At 34.5% G+C, this 23,083-nt stretch overlaps 1 protein-coding gene across 1 annotated transcript in view; it reads left to right on the top strand.

Annotated features, from left to right (window-relative positions):
* SYCP1 (synaptonemal complex protein 1) overlaps nt 1–23,083 on the top strand; it is a 119,573-nt gene that overhangs the window by 48,760 nt on the left and 47,730 nt on the right. Inside the window, exons 17-23 of the mRNA XM_033197401.1 lie at nt 9,607–9,711; nt 10,659–10,762; nt 12,173–12,290; nt 13,109–13,179; nt 14,187–14,268; nt 16,911–16,973; nt 17,134–17,196. Of these exons, the coding sequence (XP_033053292.1) occupies nt 9,607–9,711; nt 10,659–10,762; nt 12,173–12,290; nt 13,109–13,179; nt 14,187–14,268; nt 16,911–16,973; nt 17,134–17,196 (606 nt within the window). The remainder of the gene's footprint in view (nt 1–9,606; nt 9,712–10,658; nt 10,763–12,172; nt 12,291–13,108; nt 13,180–14,186; nt 14,269–16,910; nt 16,974–17,133; nt 17,197–23,083) is intronic.

Raw genomic sequence — 23,083 nt, 5'->3', positions numbered from 1 at the left:
AGTCCATCTATTTATATTTTGATGACATCTGCTTTTTACCAATAATCTTTAAGTCTTCCTTTATTTTACGAAGATTAAAGTTATATGAACTGAAAGGTACCACAGCTTTTATCTTCCCTTTTAAAAATATTTGATGCAAGCACTTATCTTCCTTTAGGCCAAATAATTAGAGCTCTTTTTAGGGACATCACACATATGTAACTACATAGGCAGGCAGAAGAAAACCCCAGTTGTCATAAGATTTTTTCAAATGGGGAGAGGGATCTACCTACTTTTAATTCCTGGGGTTCCATGAGGATGACAGAGGTCTCTCCCCACTCAGATGTGCATTAAAAGTGGCAAGGCAAAATCAAGAAAAATAATTCAGTCAACTGAAAAAAACTTTTTTTCCAGAAAAACAAGGTCCAATAAAAGGAAAACATAAAGGCCTTATAAATAGAACTATAATTTGGATATCCACTTTAATTAAGCTGAGTGCTCCTTAAGAAAATCCTTTTAACTCCATTATTAGCCAACTTTAGTGGGCCAAGCTGCCAATACTTTTGGCTTTCAAACTTTACTAAAGGCTTAGAGAAAGGAAAATGCAAGGCAGTTCGTGGAGGGAAAGAGAGTCAGTAAGCAGCAAAAGATTATGCAGATATGAAACCATAAAGGACTCATTTGCTAAGCTAGGATTGAATCTGGGGCCACCATTGTAAAATGGCAGAGGCTAGAATAAAACGTTGCCACGTGGTTACAGGTCTTGCTCCCAAGGACAACAAGATGGAGGCCTGCAGCAAAGTTTGCTGCGGACTATACAGAAAGTCATGCAAAGCACACTAGATTGGTTGCAGCTTAAGACGAACCTCACAAATCCTTTCTCACAACCAAAACTACAGAAAATATAAATAGTGATCCCCATCATTCCCGGCCCAGCAAAATGTCTTCCAAAAAGAAAAAAACCTCGTTTAAAAGTTACCTGCTGACAAGGTAGAGAAAAGGATGAGACAGCTTAGATGCAGGGCTATGTTAGTTGCTGACAGGGTGGAGAAGAGAAAAGGATGCCTGGGGGAAGAACCTATTATTCTTATGCCAGTTTTTCCTCCACTAGGGAGAGAAGCATAATTGCTGTGGGATGGAGCTGGACTCCCTGGATGGGAGAGTGGGAGACTCCACGGGCGCTTGGCAGTGAATGCCAGCCAGCCTCACGGGGCCCTTGGGTCATGCGTCCCAGCCCTAGCAGGGAGGGGAGGGCGGCGGGGAACTGCTGCTGCTCGCCCATCTGTACCAAAAAAAGACAGAAAAGGCCATGGAAAGGCTGGGTTGGACTGAGGCCGACATTCCGCATCTCCGGGAGCAATAGGAGTGGGGGCACAGTTTCCTTTATCCTCAGAAGAAATCCAAAGGAAAAAAGACTTAGAAGCAAGAGAGAAAAAGTTTTATTTATTTATTTATTTATTTTTGGTTTGCATCTCACTAACCCTTTCTCAAGCCTTATGTTTTGCAAACAGTATGTTGTCGGAAAAAACCGGGTTCTTGTCACAGGATCAGGAAAGATTAGGCTTGCAGACACTTTGAAGGGTGAGTAGGGCAGGGTTTATTGGGTGAAAAGGACAAAAAGGCCCACAGGGACTCTCTCAGCAAAGAGAGTCCTGCTAGCAGGCTTTCTGTATCACAGAATGAATCCCTGGTTGCCACATAAGAGCAGAAGGGGTCAAGCTCATCCACCCATGCAAACGGCATGAACTTCCTGAGGCCCCGTCCTGTCCTTCCAGTAGGCAGGCTGGTCGGAGGTTCTCCAGGGTGCTCTTTTTACTTGGCCGTCTCATTATATATGAACAACAATTAATATCTGGATTCTCAGGATCAGAATGTGTTGATTGGTGTGCAGCTCTTTACTTGCTAGCTATATGACCAAGAGCAGTTTAAACTCTTGATGCCTCAGTTTTTCCATCTATGAAACGGAGAAAATAATTGTACATATTTCATAGGGTGATTGTGAGGAATAAATACAATAATTCATTTACTCATTTAACAAACATTTGTTGAGTTTTTCAGCTGGGCATGGTGGCTCACACCTGTAATGTCAGCACTTTGAGGGGCTGAGGTGAGCAGATCACTTGAGGCCAGGAGTTTGAGATTGGCCTAGACAGTATGGCAAAACCCTGTCTCTACTAAAAATACAAAAATTAACTGGGCGTGGTGGTGGTGTGCTGCAATCCCAGCTACTCGGGAGGCTGAGACATGAAAATTGCTTGAGCCTGGGAGGTGGAGGTTGCAGTGAGCCGAGATCAAACCACTGCACTCCAGCCTGGGCAACAGAGTGGAACCTGTCTGAAAAACAAAAACAAACATTTGTTGAGTTTTATTTATGCTAAAACTCTGGGGATACAGTGGGGAGCAAATGAATGCATATACTGCCTTCATGGAATAACAGTGATCAAATAGTCACACTTAAATTCAGTCACTCATTGAAATGTAACATTACAATGGTGACAAGGGCATTAAGGAATTAGTTCATAGTATGATGAGGCCTATGATAAAAGGATTTGAAGTAGTTAGATTAGAATAGGCTTTTTTGAAGAAGTAAGGATTGAACTGAATTCTGGAGAAAAAAATACAGCATATCAGATAGAGGAAACACGCTAAGATTTTTTTTCATGGGAGGGAGTATGGTGAATACATGATGAAGTGAAAGATGCTGCTGGAGAGTTAGATAGGAGCCTTACAATTCATGGCCTTGTAAATCATATCAAAGGGATTTTGTATTTATCCTAAGAGGAATGGGATACTCCAGATAATTTTAGCAGGGAGTGACTTGATCAGATTTGCATTTCAAAAAGCACATTTGGCCTGAAGGAGAAAAGTATATTCAGGTAAAACAGTTAAGAGTAGACAGACAATCACGGTAGCCAGAGGAGAGATGATGGTGGCTTCTTCTGGGAGGTGGTAGTAGTAGTAAGAAAAAGTGATGTAGGATGACATTACCACTTGTTAAAAATACTCTTCTTTCTCCATTGAATTGCTTTTGCACATTTATTAAAAAAATCAACTGGCCATGTTTGCATGGGTCTATTTCTGGGCTCTCATATATTGTCTTGGTGCATTTGTCTATTCATTTGCCAACATTGCAGTGTCTTGATTACTGTAGATTTAATACTAAGTCTTAGAATTGGGTAATGTGATTCCTCCAACTTTATTATTCATTTTCAAAATTGTTTTAGCTATTCTAGTTCCTTTACATTTCCATATAAATTTTAGAATTAGCTTTTCTTTTTTTCTTTTCTTTTTTTTTATTTGAGATGGAGTCTCGCTGTGTTGCCCGGGCTGGAGTGTAGTGGCGTGATCTCAGCTCACTGCAAGCTCCACCTCCCGGGTTCATGCCATTCTCCTGCCTCAGCCTCCCGAGCAGCTGGGACTACAGGCACCCACTACCACGCCCAGCTAATTTTTTGTATTTGTAGTAGAGATGGGGTTTTACCGTATTAGGCAGGATGGTCTCGATCTCCTGACCTCGTGATCCACCTGCCTCGGCCTCCCAAAGTGCTGGGATTACAGGCGTGAGCCACCACACCCAGCCTAGAATTAGCTTTTCTATACCTTAAAAAATACTCGCTGAAATTGTTGTTGGAATTGTGTGAAATATATAGATTAATTTGGGTTGAACTGACATCATTAGTATGTTGAGTACATGAACATAGTATCTGTTTCTATTTATATAGATATTCTTTATAATAATTTATTTCATTAGCACATTGCAGTTTTCAGCATAAGTACTGTACATGTTATATTTATATTAGGTTTATACCTAAGTATTTCTCTTTTTGCAGGTATTTTAAATAACTACCAAATAGGCATTTGATTTCTTTTTCTTGCCTTATTGCTTGGGCTCAGACTTCCAGTATGCTGAATAACAGTGGTGAGCTTGTAAATCTTTGATATCCTGATCTTAAGAGAAAAACATTCAGTGTTTTACCATTAAGCTATGATGTTACTTGCAGGTTTTTTGTAGAAAGTTCCCTTGTATTTCTAGTTCACTGAAAGTTTTTATTATGAATTGATGTTGAATTGTGTCAAATGCTTTTTCTGTGTCAATTTATATGATCATGTGGTTTTTCTTCTTCAGACCATTAATGTGGTATAGACATTGATTTACAAATATTGAATGAGCCTTGCATTTCCAGGATAAACCCCATTTGGTGTTGAGTATTGTACTTTTTTTTCTGTATTACTGAATTTTATTTGTTAATATTTTGCTGAGGATTCTTATATTTGAGTTCATAAGAGATATTGGTCTATAGATATCTTTTGTTTTGCTCTCTATGTCTGGTTTTGGAGACAAAGTAATGCTGGCTTTATAAAATGAACTGAGAAGCTGTTTCACAGAGGCAGGTCTTTGCAAACCTATCCCAAAGTTCAAAGAAGCTTAGAGGCTGAAGAAAGAAGCTTACAAATCCAGTTTCTTGGAAAAGTTTAATAGGGACTTACAAATAGAAGCCATGTGTGTCTCAAGTGGGGGCAAGACAAGATAATGAACCCCTGCATCATTATCCCCCAGACCCAAGGATTATATACCTTAAAGGAGGGGCACATGTGCTTCAGAGGCAATACTAGGAATATGCCCTAAGTGCAGAATTTACTGGAAATACCTTCTTGTACACAAGGAACAATAGATAAACTGGAAATCTTAGAGGCCTTTCTGGAACAGGGGTTAAGTAGAAGCCAACGTGGTAGATTAGCTTCCAAAATAGAGTTGTTTTAGGCTCCATAGAAGCTTTTGTTTCTTTCTGTTTTCTGGAAGAAATTGTGTAGAATTGTTATAATTTCTTCTTTAAGTGTTTGGTAGAATTCTCTAGTGAAACCACTTGGGCCTGGAGATTTCTTTTTGGCAAGGTCTTCAGTATGGATTTATTTTTCTTTATTGTTATAGAACTATGCAGGTTACCTGTTTAATCTTGAATGATTTTGGCAGTTTTTGGTTTTAAAGGAATTAGTTCATTTCACCCAAGTTGTCAAATTTCTGTACATAGAATTTTTTGTAGGTTTTCCTGTTATCCTTTTTAATATCTGTACGGTCTGTAGGATTACCTTCTTTTTGTTACTGATACTAGTTGTTGTGTCATTTCTCTTTTTTGTCTTTTTTTTTTTTGGAGATAGAGTCTTGTTCAGTCACCCAGGTTGGAGTGCAGTGGCATGATCTAGGCTCACTGCAGCCTACACCTCCTGGGTTCAAGTGATTCTCCTGCTTCAGCCTCCTGAGTAGCTGGGATTACAGGCATGCACCACCACACCATACTAATTTTTTGTATTTTTAGTAGAGATGGGATTTCACCATATTGGCCAGGCTGATCTTGAACTCCTGACCTCAAATGATGCACCCGCCTTGACCTCCCAAAGAACAAGTGTGAGCCACAGTGCCTGGCCCCTTTTTTGTTAGTCTTGATAGAGGTTTCTTAATTTCATAGATCTTTTCAAATAATTAGTTTATATTTCATTGATTCTTTCTATTGTTTTTCTGTTTTCAATCTCATTGTTTTCTGCTCATGTCTTTATTATTTCCTTCCTTCTGCTGCTTTGAGTTTATTTTGCTCTCTTTCTAGATTCCTAAGGTGGAAGTTTAGATTGTTTTGAGACCTTTCTTTTCTATAAGCATTTGCATGCTGTAAATTTCCTCTAGTCACCTTTTCAACTGTATTTCACAAATTTTTATATGTTGTATTCTCATTTAGATTAAAATATTTTTAAATTTCTCTTGAGGATTTTCCTTTGATCCCATTTAGAAGTCTGTTGTTTAATTTCCATATATTTGGAGAATTTCCTGTTATTTTTTCTTGTTCTTTCCTAGTTTAACTTTGTTACGGTCAGAGAATGTACTTTTAAAAAAAATTATTAAGGTTTGTTTTATATATCAGGATATGCTATATCTTAGTGAATGTTCCATGTGCACTGAAAATAATATGTATTCTGCTATTGTTAGGTAGAGTGTTCTATAATTGTCAATTAGGTTCAGTTGGCTGATGGTGTTGTACAAATATATGTTTTTAATTGAATTTTTGGGTCTAATTCTATTATTTATTGAGAGAAGAGTGTTAAAACTAGTACAATTTTGGAATTGTTTGTTTATCTCTTTAATTCTATCAGTGATTGCTTCATGTGTTTTGAACTTCTGCTATAAATTTCACATTTATATATAACTGCCGTATCTTCTTGATGAATTGACCGTTTGATTATAATTAAATGCCCTCTATTTCTGATAATACTTTTTTGTTTTAAAGTCTATTTTAACGTATTATTGTAGCCACTCCATGTTTCTTATGCTTGTTGTTTGCATGGTATATCTTTAACCTACATTTGACTTTATATTTGTACATATGTGCTTATATATAGCCTGCATATAATTGGGTCTTCCTTCTTTATGCACTTCGGCAATCACTACTAATTGGAGAATTTAGGCCATAGATACCTTTAAAAATTGCTGTTTAAGTGTTGATGTGGCTAGATTAGATTTACTATTTAAAAGTTGTTTTCTGTTTGCTCCTTTCATTTTGTTCCTCTTTTAAACTCTCTGCCTTCTTTTGGGTTATTTGAACATTTTTTGGTATTCCATTTTAATGTATCTACTGGTATTTTATCTATACTTCTCTACATTTATTTTTGTGGCTATTCTAGGGATTACAATGTGTATCCATTACCTTGTCTATAATGAGTTAATATTGTACCACTTCATGTTGAATGTTGAAACTTTTTGACTATTTATGTCCTTTTCCGACTTTGTCCTTTGTGCTAGAGTTGTCATATATATTACACCTACATGCATTTACATCTTCATAAGACAGCTATAATTTTTGCTTTAGTAGTCATATGTTTTTTTAAATAACTTGAGGAAAAATGATCTTTTATATTTACTCCAGTATTTATCAGTTGTGATATTCTTTATTTTTTCCTGAAGATCCACATTTACCTCTAATATTGTTCTCCTTCAGCCTGAAGAACTTCCTAGTATTTCTTATAGTGCAGTTTTGCTGCTGACAAATTTTCTTAGTTTTTCTTTTTGAATATATTATGTATTTACTCTTCATTCTGGAAGAATTTTATTTCATTTTTTAGGTATAGGATTGTGGGTTGACAGTTTTGTTTCTTTCAGCACCTTAAAGATGATGTCTTATTGTCTTTGATCCTCCATGTTTTCTAATGAGAGACCCACATACTTTCAAGATTTTCTCCTTAACTTTGATTTTTCAGCAGTATGTAAGTGAAGTTGAATTATTATATTTGAGTTTCACTGCACTTCATAAATCTGTAAATTTTTAACTTTCTTCAAATATGGGAAGTTTTGGCCATTTAAATATTTTTCTGCCCTATTTTTGCCGTCTTCTCCTTTTAAGATTACAATTATACATTGATTTGATCTTTTTATATTATTCCATGGGTTCCTGAGGTGCTTTTCATTTTATTTCAATATTTTTCCTCTCTGTTCTTCAGACTGTGTTTCTGTTGTTCTGATAGTCAGATTTACTATCTCTTTCCTTGTAATCTCCATTGTGCTCCTATGAGCATCCAATGAACTTTTTTTTACCAGTTCTAAAATTTCCATCTTTCTTATTTTCTATTTCTTTCCTTAGATGTTCTATCTTTTTATTCATTTTAAGAGTATTTCCTATACCTGATTGAGCATACTTGAATTAGCTGCATTAAAGTTCTCATCTGATAAAGTTCTCACATCTTGATTATACTGGGGTTAGTATATATTTGTTGCCTTTTCCCTTGAGAATGTTGACATTTTACCAGTTCTTTGTATATTGAATAATTTTGGATTATATTTGGGACATTGTGAAGGTTATATTATGTAGGTTCTATTATATTCTTCTGAATAATGTAAATGTTTTTGTTTTATCTATCAATTAGCTTGCTAGATTCAGAAATAAACTTTATCTCACCTTCTATGAATGGTGCTTCAAATCTTAATTCTCTAAGCCTTTGGTGTACTTTTTTTGACTCTGTATATGAATGTATGCTTCATGGGTTGTTTTTAAATTTGTATAGTATTCATACATGGAATCAGGAGATTACTTTCGGTGGTTCTTTGTTCTGTATGATTTCTCCTTTATATTCCGACAGTTGGTCATGGTTCCCAGGGCTCCTTTCCCTGGTTCTACCAGGTTCCTCTAGCAAGAGAGATGGTGGGATTTCTTTTTCTTTTTCTTTTTTTTTTTTTGAGACGGAGTCTCACTCTGTCGCCCAGGCTGAAATGCAGTGGCTGGATCTCAGCTCACTGCAAGCTCCGCCTCCCGGGTTCACGCCATTCTCCTGCCTCAGCCTCCCGAGTAGCTGGGACTACAGGCGCCCACCACCTCGCCCAGCTAGTTTTTTTGTATTTTTTAGTAGAGACGGGGTTTCACCGTGTTAGCCAGGATGGTCTCGATCTCCTGACTTCGTGATCCGCCTGTCTCGGCCTCCCAAAGTGCTGGGATTACAGGCTTGAGCCACCGCGCCCGGCCGAGATGGTGGGATTTCTATTGTAGTTTAAGCTGCCTATACCACACTGCTTAGCAGTGACGTTTCATCATTGGGACAAAGCTACCAAAAACTGACAAACTCACTCCTCTTCAGCCACTTGTGTTAATTTTTCTTTTTTCACTTGTTAAAATCCTTAGGTTATCTCTCTGTCTCTCTCTCTCTCCCTCCTTCCTTCTTTCTCTCTCTTTCTCCCTTGCCATCTACACACACACACACACACACACACACACACACACACACATACATATATTTATATGTATTTATGTATTTTGTCCAGAGTTTATAGAAGTTTTCAGTGGGAGAGTTGGTCTTTGAGCATGAGATTATAGTGACATACTAAAAGCTAAAAGACTGCTTCTATTTTTGCTCTGTCAAATTGAGACACAAAAATCTGACTTCCATAGGGTAGTGTAAAGAATGAAAATATATTTTAAGCATCTAGTGAGGGCTGGTCATATAGAAGTCATTCGAAAGCATGAAACCATGGTTATTGTTATCAGTCTGTCTCCACAGCCCTTGACATAATTTAAACACTTTTCATCTTGCATTTGTTTTGGCACAGTAGTCTCATTACTGGCTTTCTTGTTTTTAGGTTCACCCTACTTAAGCTTTCTTGTGCACTGTTGCTAGTGTTATCTTTTAAAATTACAAATATGATGACGTTATATTGTTACAGTAAAATTTATGATGATTCCACATTGTCTATAGATACAATTCAAACTCCTTAACTACAATTAGTAGTTTTATAATTAATAATATAGGACCTTTTATTGTGAGGCCTTTTATAAAATTGTTGTGATGTTGTGCTTGGGAAGACAAAGTAAAAAGTGAGTTCATAAATATATGCTGTGTCGGATAGTAGAAGGAATGATGAGAAATTAATCATCTGTAACTAAAGAATTAATTATTGTGTCCCAGGGCTGTGTCTATTGAATTGTCTGTCATCATGTTTAGTCTTTGAATTTACTTAATATTGACTAATTTTCTCTTTTTAAATAATTTTAGCCAGGGGGAAGCTCATAGATCTTTCCATAGCTCCATTTGGCCAGTTTGATTACTTTGAATATGTGTATGGTTTGGTACTCCTGATTTGTTAATATTTATAAATAGGGAGAAAAGGAAAAGCTTTTACATGAAAACAAACAATTTGAGAAGATTGCTGAAGAATTAAAAGGAACAGAACAAGAACTAATTGGTCTTCTCCAAGCCAGAGAGGTTTGTTTAAGGAAACATTTTTATTTTAAATATTTTGTTAATAGAATATAGATTTATGAATTATGGTATAAGCATTTGTTTTGCTAAAGATTTCTTCACAAAATTCCTTTCAAAGCATTTATTATTACATTAATGTGTTTATGATTGATTTAAAACACATCTAGACAACCTCCACATTATAATGTGAGAAAGATCAACATTTAAAAGATCAATATGATGCATTATGCTGTGGTTTATAATAGTTATATTTCTTGATGTCTTGAGTATTTTTTCTTTTGAGACAGAGTCTCACTATGTTGCCCAGGCTGGAGTGAAGTAGCTAATTCAAATGCACAGTAATTGCACACTAGCTTTGAACCTTGTGCTTCCTGGATCATCCCCTCAAGTAGCTAGGATTATAGGGGCACACCACCACGCCTAGCCAAGTATTTCTTAATTGGTACATTTGAAATTTAGCCTTCATTAAGTTAGGTTCTTAGTTTATAGTACTTTTTATAGTGCTCATGTTATAGTTTTAGAATTTGTATTTTAAAGTGTGTTTCCAGTCCATGACAGAATTACATCTTGTCTTTTTGTAATAATAATGTTTTAGTTTTTTAAGATACTACCTGATTTCATCAATTAATATATTTCTCCTTGATAATATAAAATTTTAATTGAAATTAATTACTTGGCAGAGTGATAAGAATATTTTATAACATGTAACTTTTTCTGGTTGAATTTTACAATATCAAGATAGAATTTACTTACATTGAATATGTCATTGTTCATTGTTTTAAAATTATAGTGATTATAGTGATTATTCACTTTAAATTTACTCATTTAAAATATTTGACATAACCTGCCCAATTTTTGCCAAATATATGATTTAATTACTCAGTGAATATACCTTTTAAATGAGAAAATTGGAAAAACACTTGCCATAGTTATATATGTTTATTTTGCAGAAAGAAGTACATGATTTGGAAATACAGTTAACTGCCATTACCACAAGTGAACAGTATTATTCAAAAGAGGTTAAAGATCTGAAAACTGAGCTTGAAAATGAGAAGTATGTTTTCCATTTATCTAAGAATAGCTTATGTACTCAATTCCTAAGCTTTCTGGTGATAAATAATAATTTAATTATATTTAATATTTATTTGAATGTATTTGAAATTGTATTTTTATTCTTAAGGATCTAAATAGTGTGCTAATTTCATTGCTAAGGAAAGTACATATCACTGACATGAAAAAGAGTACACCGCAAAGCTTAGAAACACTTTACATCAATGTGCTCCTTTTCTTAGAGGTATTTGGTTCCTCATAAAAGTAATCATTTTCAGTTCTAACTAGCTGTTTTGGTTGTTTTGCTAAATTATTTTATAGGTTTTTGTTGATAAAGTGTCAAAATAAAAATTTATTTCTTATATTATCCAAATAAAATATTGAATTGGATGATTTTACCTACTCAGTAAGTTTAATTTGGAGAGAACGCAGGGGACATTATTATTGTATTATTACTCAGAGAAAAGTAAATTCAAGTAGCCAGTCTAGTGGTGGTGAGCATGATTTTCCCCTTTTGGTGGCTTCTCAGTACTAGGTTAAATAAGAAAAGTAAACAGTTTATGCAGCATCCTCTCCTTTCCTTTTTATCTAATTTTCTATTTCTGGTACCTTTTCAATAGTACCTTTTTAAGGGCCCTAGGTAAAACTCATCTATTAACTAATGTCCCTTTTAATGAATGGACTGATTAGTTATTTGTATTTTAATGTACATTTGTTATCCTTAGTATATTTGCTTTTCAACTTTTCATGGCTTAGTGAAACGCTTTATCTCCTCTTTGATGAATTTCCAGTATCATTAAATAGAAATAGATAATAGATGCTCCTAAAATCACTCTGTAGAGCCACATACTCCTCTGCCTTCATTTAAAATTGATATTGGATGTAACCAATACACAATAATCTCTCTTCCAAGGTAGAACATTTGAAATCTTTTAAGAGCAAATTAGGTGTTGTGCACAAAAGTTAAACTTAGGTTTTTTTTTTTTAATGAAAATATCTTAATTAAACACAGCTCATGCCTCATGTACTACTTTAATCAAGTTATAGGAAATTTGAATTAACTTCTAAGAGACAGTCTAATGGAGAGGAAAAAATTATTGAAGAAAATAATGTACTTTTCAGAATTTGTGGAAAGTATGAAAGGATGAGCATACAGGGAACATGCAAGGAAATATATTGTGTGACATTTGAAAATTTAGTAAAGAAAAATTTCAAAAATATATAAATTAGAGGGAATAATGTAATGATCAACCTATCACCCGGCTTCAGGAATTATAAACCAATAGTCAATTTTGTTTCATGTTTGTCCCCCCGTCCATCATCCCTTTCCCCTATCATTATGTTGAATTAAATTCCATATTATGCCATTTCATTTGTAAATATTTTGGTATGACTTTTTTTTTAAAAAAAATAGGCTTAAGAATACTGAATTAACTTCACACTGCAACAAGCTTTCACTAGAAAACAAAGAACTCACACAGGAAACAAGTGATATGACCCTAGAACTCAAGAATCAGCAAGAAGATATTAATGTGAGTTGAAAAAGAAAGTTCTGGTGACTTAGTTTTCTTCCAATTAGTAGGTTAGAATAGATGACCTCTAAAGATCCTTTGAACTTTAAAGTCTGATTACTTTAGAGCTAAAACTTTGTTTTAGAAGAAAAATATGCATATTGGTCTTATAGGGTGGTAATGGGTGACAGAGGCTACCCTCTGATTAGTGTGGAGGCCACTCCTAGAACAAGTTAATCTAATTTTAGGCATCAAGATTTTTAAAAACCATCTAGTCAATAGGTATTTATTAAGTCATATAAGATTGTGGAGAATACAATGATGAATAAAATGTCACCCTTTCTCTTTAAGAACTTTTGACTTAATAAAAATAGTAGTTTCTCACATAGCTTAAGCAAAATAGTGTGTCATATGTGTTGTTAGTGGGACAAAGTGTTATCAGAGTTTGCAGGATCACTTCTGCTTTGGATAAAAAGAAGGCTTCTGAGAGAATATAACATTGATTTTGGTCTTAAAAGATGAATTATGACTTCAGTAGGTAACAATGAATGGAAAACGTTACTTGAAGTGACAATATGAACAAAGGATACAGACTTAAAGTAACACTGGAAAACCAAATGAGACTTGTTTTGTTAACTATTGTATAGGGATTGTTGGGAGAATAATTAAAGTAAGGCTTAAAATGTAGTATGAAACTATACAAGTTGAAAAGCCTATTTTTTTTTTGCTTTATATATAGCTAAATAAATTTTATACTGATAGATAAAGGTCTTAAATAGTAGTTTAATTTTATTTTTGTTTAAACAGAATAATTGATATAAACAACGTTATTTCTTTAGAATAACAAAAAGCAAGAAGAAAGGATGTTGAAACAAATAGAAAATCTGGAAGAAACAGAAACCCAATTAAGGCAAGACTAACAAATTGGCCTTTTTTTGGTCTGGCAAAATATTTTGATATTTCTTTTCTATTTACTTGTTATCATTAATTTAAATTGGACTGATGTTGAATATTGTATAAAGTAAAAATTAGACATAAATCACTGTTGTGGAATCCTGCTTAAAATAAAATTATAATAATGTCTACTTTGTGCTTAGTGTTAAAAGCTAGTGAGATTAGACAGAAATTTTAACATCATAAACCTTCTCATTCTTTAATATTTAAGAAAATATATTAATCACATTTCATAAAATATAGAAATCTTAAAAATTACTTCTAATCATATGAATGATTATAATACTGGAATATTTATACCCACTCTATATTTTAAAGAATGTATTTGGTTATTGCTTATAACCATACACACATAATTTTATATGTGGTTTTTCCATTTAATATTATTTTTAGCATTATTAATGTTTTTATGTTTTTTCACAGTCATCTATTTTATGTCCATCTACCAGTCATTCAAGTGGATGTAATGACATTATTTTTGTCATTTTTACTTTTGGATATTTATGTTTTTTAGTTTTTCACTTTTTTTTTTTTTTTTGAGATCGAATCTTGCTCTGTCGCCCAGGCTGGAGTGCAGTGGTGCAATCTCGGCTCACTGCAAGCTCCGCCTCCCGGGTTTACGTCATTCTCCTGCCTCAGCCTCCCAAGTAGCTGGAACTACAGGTGCCCGCTACCTTGCCTGGCTAGCTTTTTATATTTTTTAGTAGAGACGGGGTTTCACCGTGTTAGCCAGGATGGTCTTGATCTCCTGACCTCGTGATCCACCCGTCTCGGCCTCCCAAAGTGCTGGGATTACACGTGTGAGCCACCACACCCAGCCTCTTGTTTGTACTTATATTCTGAAGTATTCAGTTTTGGTTTTTTACATTTGGTTAGAGAATGTGGTCTTTAAGACTTCCTTATTTTGAGTTATTTGAGATCTAATAATTTTTATTATAATGTCACTCTTCCATTTTCTTTTAGAAATGAACTGGAATATGTGAGAGAAGAGCTAAAACAGAAAAGAGATGAAGTTAAATGTAAATTGGACAAGAGTGAAGAAAATGTATGTTGTATTTAATAATGGATTGTATCACAAAATTTCAAATCGTAAAAGCAACACCACATGTCTAAACTAAAATAAAGGGAAGTATACTGTTGTAAAAATAATAGTGATCTAGAGACTGTCATCAGCCATCAACCTTAAATATTTAGGAAAAGTTGGATTATTTTACTACTAATCTGTTATCTATATCTAGAAGAAATAGTGGCATAATTCTGATTTTCTTTTAACATATGTTCAATATTTAATGTAGACTAACATCTTTTAGGCTAAACAAAAGGCTCATACTTCAGTAATATAAAATACATGGATGACAAATTGTTTAATAATTTTGTGTCATGCTTTGGTGAATATGATATCAAATTAAGATAATAAGGTTTTTAGGGAAGAGTGTCATGAAAATGGAATAGTACAAGATATGTGACATGATTATAGTATATATTATACAGAGTGGAAGAAAATTGTGCCAAAGTAGAAAGATCGATCTAGATTATTAGGTCTTTGATTGTGTTTTTTCCATTCATTCAACAAATATTATTGACCACCTACTATGTGTCAGGCACTGTTCTTGGTGTTACATTTGGATTTCATTTATTTGGTAGATAGTAGTGATCTAATTAAAGTTTTTTATTGAGGAGGTGACACCGTTTAATATTTGCGAATGGAATGGGGAGAGATGAAAGGCATTGGAATCAGTTGGAAAGCTATTAAAAGTCATCTTCAAAATTCTAAAAAAATCTTGGAGAAGACTCTGGCCTAGTTCAATTCATACTTATTCCCGAGTCAATCATTGTGGCTAGGGGATAGAGTAACCTGGCTAAGCCTGAGCTGCATGTCCACTCATAGAGATAGAGTTAGCCCCCATCAAATTACATGAGCTGAGCAGGACTACTGTGAATTTTATAGTAGAGGAATTCTTGCAGGAAAGGGTGTTGGCCAGACCACAACATAGGTCCTCTATTTGGATACTATTAGAGTCTATAGAAAGGACATCTAATTCAAACTTAAGTTAGGGTATGCTTCCTGAAAGAAGTCACATTCAGTGTGAAGCTTTAGATTAATAGGAATTAGTGGAGGACAGGTGGTGGACACAAGTATAGCAGGGAGGATAATATTCTAAGTTAAAAAAACATAAACATTGTATGTGTAAGTCTGAAAGTATCAGAACATGGCATATTTAAGTACAAAAAATTCATTATAACTAAAAGATGGAGTTTAAGGCAGTGGTGGTAGAGGGCAGAGTGAGGAAAGATGAGGGTAGGGAGAGGTAAGCATGGAGAGATGAAGGTGGGGAAAGATGAGGGTGGATCATTTAAGGCCACTTAAGCTGCATTTAGGAGTTTGAGGCCATTGAAGAATTTTGACATGAGGATTGTTAAAATTATATTTACACTTTTGAGAGCTGTAAAACTATTGGAACAGTTCAAGGATGAGATAAGGTACCATTTTAAAGGGCTTACAATAGACCAAGCACGTTCTAGGTTCTTTCTATGTGTTATTTCACTCAAAGTGGGAAATCAGACCTCCAAAGGATAAAAACCTTCAAAAGGTTACATGACTAAGAAAGAAGTACTAGAGCTGGTCTTCTACATTCTTTAAACTATACCACATTCTCCTCCCTGAAAAGCTCTTTTTCTTTTAGTTCATATTTATTAGTTAAATTCAGCCTGAAAAAAATGAACTTAATATGCTAAATACTTGGTATGTAATTCACTACTTTAAAATTTGTATCAGAGGCCACTGCAGATCATTAAGCCTATTGTTTGTTCATAGAGAAAAACATGAATTTAATTTTTAATGTAAAATAAAATCCTCCATTAAGAATTTAAAACACAATTTATTTTGCGAATATAGAAAATATTAGTGATGATTTAAGGAAAAAAATGAAATGCATGACAAATTTTTAGCAATATCGGTTTCCCATATTTCGATTCCAACTTACCTGTTAAAACAGTTTCCCAGAAAGAATCCAGGTTGTAAATACTTCCCAGATATTTTGTGTGACATTGAATTTCATTACACTTTTCTTCCCTCAATCTGCTACCTTAGTTCCAACATTTTTTATTTTATATATATTTTACCTACTGAGCCTCAGTTTCCTCATCTCTCAAATGGAGATAATACCTATCCTTTCTATCTCATTGGATTGTTGCAAAGTTCAGAATTAAACATTGCAAAGATAAGAATGATGAATGTTGACATATAAGCAGTAACATAAAAATGATTTTTTAACTGAGAAAAATTATATTTATGGTATACAAAATGATGTTTTGATGTATGTATACATTGTGAAATGATTAAATCATGCTAGTTAACATATTCATCACTTCACATGCAAAGATGCGTTTTTTTTTAAAAAAGGGATACTGAGGCTGAGTATAGTGGCTCACACCTGTAATCCCAGCACTTTGGGAGGCTGGAGTGAGAGGATCACTTGAACCCAGGAATTGGAGGTTGCAGTGAGCTATGATTACATTTGTATTTAGATGATCTTTATTAAAATTTGTGATTTTAGTATAATTTGAATTACCATGATTTTGAAGTGACATTTATCAGTACTTTATGCAATATTTTTATTAGTCTGAAATTGCCTGTTTTGACTGGAATACTGAATAAAATAGCTATAATTTCTCAAAATTTTTTAGTGTAACAATTTAAGGAAACAAGTTGAAAATAACAACAAGTATATTGAAGAACTTCAGCAGGAGGTATGTATTTTTTATAAATATTCTCAAAATCAAACTGATATTTTCATCGCAGTTTTAGAGAATAATGCTTTCTCTTCCTTTAGTAATTTGAGTCTAAGTCAGTGGCAAGGTAAGTTTGAATAACTTTAGTACTAAATATAATTATTTTTACTTTTAACAGAATAAGGCCTTGAGAAAGAAAGGTACAGCAGAAAGCAAGCAACTGAATGTTTATGAGATAAAGGTATTTGGCATCTTTATTTTTGTTTTTTAAATATTAACAGATAGATGAGAATTTAGATATTTTATTCCACTTGTTTATACAGTATAAATTGAAAAGTTGAAAGGTTGTTATCTTTTTAAATAGGGGAGATCAATTCTTTTAGTTGTAATAGAGTACACATCTGTGATTTAGCATGCACATATCTTCTTAAGCTTGGATTCAAGCAACTTAAGAATATATGTGCATGCATGAGCTCTTTGTGTGTGGTCATATTCCCTACCTCCATATTAAAAAGTGAAATTGAGTAAGTAGAATGGATTCTTGGAATCTACATTTTAAAAAGCTCTATGTGTGATTATCCTGCTGCAGAAGGAGATTGAGAACCATTTACTTGTATAAAACAAATTAAAGCCTTACAGTATAAGCTCCTAATATTAGAGCCATATTTTGTAACCTTATTCCTATGTCTTTGAACAATGACTGACAGTAAGTATTCAATGAATAGTTTTTGAATTATGAATGGAAAACAGCAGTTCTCATTGTGTTAATTATGTGCTTTTTGGGAGGAAACATAAAAATCTTATACCTTCCTTTAATGGTATTTGAAATTAAAAATATGTAAATGTGATTAAAAATTAAGTCAAGTAAGGATTTTCATAAACTGTTGACATTCTATATAAACATAACAGATTCATATATCTTATAATTCAGCTCTTCTACTCTTAGGTAGAGTAAGGAGAAAGGTACAAAAATATTTATAGCAGCATTCTTTGTATTAGCCCCAAACAGAAGACAACACAAATGTCAATCAATAGTATAAAAATCAGTCAATAAAAAATAACACCAAAATAATCCAGATGTTAGAATTAGCAGATAAAGTCTTTTATGCAGCTATTATAAACATCTTCAAAGACGGAAAGGAAAATATGGTCATAACGAAAGATCAAATGGGGAATGTCAGTGAAGGAATGGAAACTGAAAATAATCAAATGGAAGTTCTAGAACTGAAAAGTAAAATGTCTTTAAAAACCAAAACCAAAACCAAAGCCAAAACCAAATGGTCCTAATAGTAGATTGAAGACAAATGAATCAAGTGTCAGTAAACTGGAAGCTGGATAAGTAGTAATTATCTAGTCAGAGGTACACAGAAGAAGATTTTTTAAAAGAGAAGAATAGTGCCTCAGTGGCCTGTGGAACAATAACAAGTGTTTTTAAGTGTGTAATTGAAATCCCCCAGTAAGAAGAGAAAGAGAATAGGGCAAATAAAATTTTCCCTTTTGAGACAGAGTTTCACCCTGTCACCCAGGCTGGAGTGTGCAGTGGAGCAATCACAGCTCACCACAGCCTCGACCTCCTGGACTCAGGTGATCCTCCTACCCTAGCCTCCTGAGTAGCTAGGACTACAGGTGTATGCCATCACATCCAGCTAATTTTTGTATTTTTGGTAGCGATGGGGTTTTGCCATATTTCCCAGGCTGATCTTGAACTCCTCGGCTCAAGTGATCCACTTGCCTCAGCCTCCCAAATTGCTAGGATTATAGGTATGAGTAACTGTGCCTGACCTTGGCAAATAAAATTAATTGAAATTTCTCAAAAATTTATCACACTTAAAACAAACTCGCAAATCCATGGCCATCAGCAAATCCAAAGCAAGATAGACACAAAACCATATGCAGGCAGTCATATCTTAGTCAAAGTGCTAAAACCAAAGATAAAAAGAAACTTTTAAAAGCAGACCGAAAAAAAAGTCACATTGCGCAACAATGACATAGATGATGACTGACCTTGTATCAGGACAGTGAAGGTCAGATGACAAAGGAATGACATTTATAAAATGCTAACAAAAATAAACCATCAACCAAGAATTCTGTATGCAGCAAAAATCTTTATAAAATGAAGACAACATGACATCAAAAGCTGTACCCTAAGCAATACTAAAGGAATTTCTTCAAGCTGAAGAAAAATGGCATTAGATGGAAACTTTGATCAATAGAAGAAGTGAAAAGCACTGGAAATGGTAAATACTGAGATGAAATTAAAAGGCAACATATTTTTCTTTTAATTTTAAAAGGGTATATATGGCTGCTTAGAGGAAAACAAATTGCTATTATAGAGTTTATAATCGATGTGACTTCCATAACACAAAGGACAGGGGAGTAAATATAACTATTTTGTTGTAACATTTTTACATTGCATATGAAATAGTTACAATATTAACACTTAGAGTTTGATAAGTTAGTGATATATACTATCCTCCTTAGAGCAACCACTACAAAATAATGCAACAAAGTATAGCTGTCTTAGTTTAGGTTTCTATAACAAAGTACCATAGACTGGGTGGCATATAAACAATGAACATTTATTTCTTACAGTACTGGAGACTGGGAATTCAAAAATCAAGGCACTGGCAGATTCAGTGTCTGGTGGGACCCTGATTCCTGGTTCATAAACAGCCAACTTCTCATTGTGTCCTCAAATGGCAGAAGGGGCAAGAGAGCTCTCTGGGATCCTTTTTACAAGGACACTAATCCCATTAATGAAGCCTCCACCCCTATGACCTAATCACTTCCCACAGGCCCTACCTTCTAATACTATCACATTGGAGGTAGGATTTCAACATATGAATTTTGGGGGAATACAAATATCTAGTCCATAACAATAGCAAAAAAGTCAACAGACTGGATTAAGAAAAGATGGCACATATACACCATGGAATACTATGCAGCCATAAAAAAGGATGAGTTCATGTCCTTTGTAGGGACATGGATGAAGCTGGAAACCATCATTCTCAGCAAACTATTGCAAGGACAGAAAACCAAACACTTCATGTTCTCACTCATAGGTGCGAACTGAACAATGAGAACACTTGGACACAGAGTGGGGAACATCACACATTGGGGCCTGTTGTGTGGTGGGGAAAGGGGGGAGGGATAGCATTAGGAGATATACCTAATGTAAATGATGAGTTAATGGGTGCAGCACACCAACATGGCACATGTATATATGTATGTAACAAACCTGCACGTTGTGCACATGTACCCTAGAATTTAAAGTATAATTAAAAAAATAAATTGAAAATAAATAAATAAGTAAATAAATAAATTTGATAAAGGAAAAAAAAAGAATGAGTGGAAACTATACCCTCCTCTTCAATATTTTGGAACCATTTGTTTAGAATTGGTATTATTTTTTCCTCAATAGCTTTGTAGAATTCATCAATAAATTCATCTTGGCCTGGAAAAAAAATATGGGCAAAGGACTTGAATAGATATTTCTCCAAAGATACACAAATGGTCAATAAGCACATAAAAATGAAAATATGCTTAATATCACTAATCATTGCAAATCAAAATCTCATGAGATGTTACCTCATATCCGTTAGAATGGATACTAATGAAGTAATAGAAAATAACATGTTAATGAGGTTATGGGGAAATTAGAACTCTTGAGCACTGACGATGGGAATGTCAGATGGTACAGTCAATGTGGAGAACAATTTTGTGGCTCCTCAAAAAAATAAAATTAGAATAACTATACGATCCTCTCATTTCACTTCTGGATATATACCTAAAAGAATTGAAAGCATAGTCTCAAAGAGATATGTGTTCACCTACATTCATAGCAACATTATTCACAATAGCCAAAAGTTGGAAGCAACCCATGTGTCCATTGACAGAAGAATGGGTAGACTAAAGGTGGCCTCTACATACAGTATTCCATACAGTATGGAAAATGTTTTGATGGTTTCTGCTAAAACTACACATGCATCTACTGTGTGATCCAACAATTATTTTCCTAGATATTTACTTAAAATAAATGGAAACGTGTCCACTAAAAATCTTGTACAAGAATATTCGTGGTAGCTTTATCCACAATGATAAAAAATGGAAACACATAAAATGTTCATTAAGAAGAGACTGGATAAACAAATTTGGTATATTCATACAATATAATACTACTCAGAAGTAAAAAAGACCTACTGATACTCACAGGAACATGGATGAATCTTGTAATATGCTGAATGAATAACCTATATACAAGAGAGTGTGTGTGGCATGATTTCATTTAAATGAAGTTTTCGAATCGACAAAACCAATTTATGGAGACAGAACGATGGTTGCCTCAGTAGGGTACTATTAGTTTGTTAAGGGATATGAGGGAACTTTCTGGGATTATGGAAATTATGTCTTGATTGGTATTGCCATTATATGGTTTTAAAAACAATTTGTCAAAGCTTATTAAACTTTACACTTAAAACCTTGCATTTTATTACATGTAAATTATGTCTCATTGAAGTTGAAGTCATCCATGAAAGCTACCGGGCCTAGAGTTCTCTTTATGCCAAGGCTTTTAATTTCTGAAACAACTTAATCATAGTTACAGTATAACTTAGTTGTTCTATTTCTTCAAGTTTGATAATATTTTTCTCGGCTTCATCCAGTTCATCTACATTTTCTACAGTTTCAGAATTGTCTGTAGCCTTTGCTGTTAAAAACAGTAATATCCTGTTTTTAATCTGATGTTGGTTATTTGTTCCTTCTTTTTTTTTTTCTTTATCAGTGTCACCAGGAGTTTGTCAATTTGGGAAGTTTTCTTCCATTTTTGTTTTTGAGACGGAGTCTGCCTCTGTCACCCACACTGGAGTGTAGTAACTGTGATCTCGGCTCACTGCAACCTCTACCTCCTGAGTTCAAGCGACTCCCCTGCCTCAACTTCCTAAGTAATTGGGATTACAGGCGTGCGCCTCCACGCTGGCTAATTTTTCTATTTTTAGTAGAGACGGGATTTCATTATGTTGGCCAGACTGGTCTCAAACTCCTAGCCTCAAATGATCCACCCACGTCGGTCTCCCAAAGTGCTGGGGTTACAGGTGTGAGCCACCGCACCTGGACCTATCTTAAGATGAATTCTTAGATCATTAATTTTCAGTCTTTCTAATGTACACATTTCAAGGCTATAAATTTCCCAACAAGTATTGCTGTATCTGTGTCCTATAGGTTTTGATATATAGTAAATTAGTGTTGTTTAGCCCAATGCCCCCCTGTATTTCTTAATTTCTACATTTAAGGGGACATATTGTGTTTTTGTTACTGATTTCTAGCGTAATTGAATTGTTATTAGAGAGCACACTCTGGTATGACTTTAGTACTTTGAAATTTATCAATATTTGCCTGATGGCCCCAATATATGGGGTCATGTTTTATAAACATCCCTTACATACATGAAAACAATGTATATTGTATAGTTGTTGGGTAAAGTGTTCCTTTATGTAAAGATTACCAGTTATATTCTTTATATTTGTGTATCTTGTTTTGATTCTGTACCTCTGCTTATTTTTATTTTTATTTTTATTTTTATTTTTTTTTTGAGACGGAGTCTCGCTCTATCGCCCAGGCTGGAGTGCAGTGGCCGGATCTCAGCTCATTGCAAGCTCCGCCTCCCGGGTTTACGCCATTCTCTCGCCTCAGCCTCCCGAGTAGCTGGGACTACAGGCGCCCGCCATCTCGCCCGGCTAATTTTTTGTATTTTTTTAGTAGAGACGGGGTTTCACAGTGTTAGCCAGGATGGTCTCGATCTCCTGACCTCGTGATCCGCCCGTCTCGGCCTCCCAAAGTGCTGGGATTACAGGCTTGAGCCACCGCGCCTGGCCTATTTTTATTTTTTATTAAGCAGTGACTGAGATAGATGTGTTTAAACATTTTACACAATGATTGTGGATTTCTGTACTCTTATTTGCAGTTCTGTTAACTTGTCTTTATTTCAAGGTCATATTATTGGGTATACATTATTTAGAATATATGCAACTTTTTATTACATACAGTAGAACTTTATATGTACAGTTATTCCCTTGGTTTATAAATGGGGGATTGGTTCCAGAACCCCCCAAGAATACCAAGATCTGTGCATA

Source organism: Trachypithecus francoisi, unplaced genomic scaffold (genome assembly GCF_009764315.1).
Source record: "Trachypithecus francoisi isolate TF-2019V2 unplaced genomic scaffold, Tfra_2.0 Lachesis_group5, whole genome shotgun sequence".
Lineage (NCBI taxonomy): Eukaryota > Metazoa > Chordata > Mammalia > Primates > Cercopithecidae > Trachypithecus > Trachypithecus francoisi.
The sequence above is the reverse complement of the archived record's forward strand: the minus strand, read 5'-3'. Positions and strand labels throughout refer to the sequence as shown.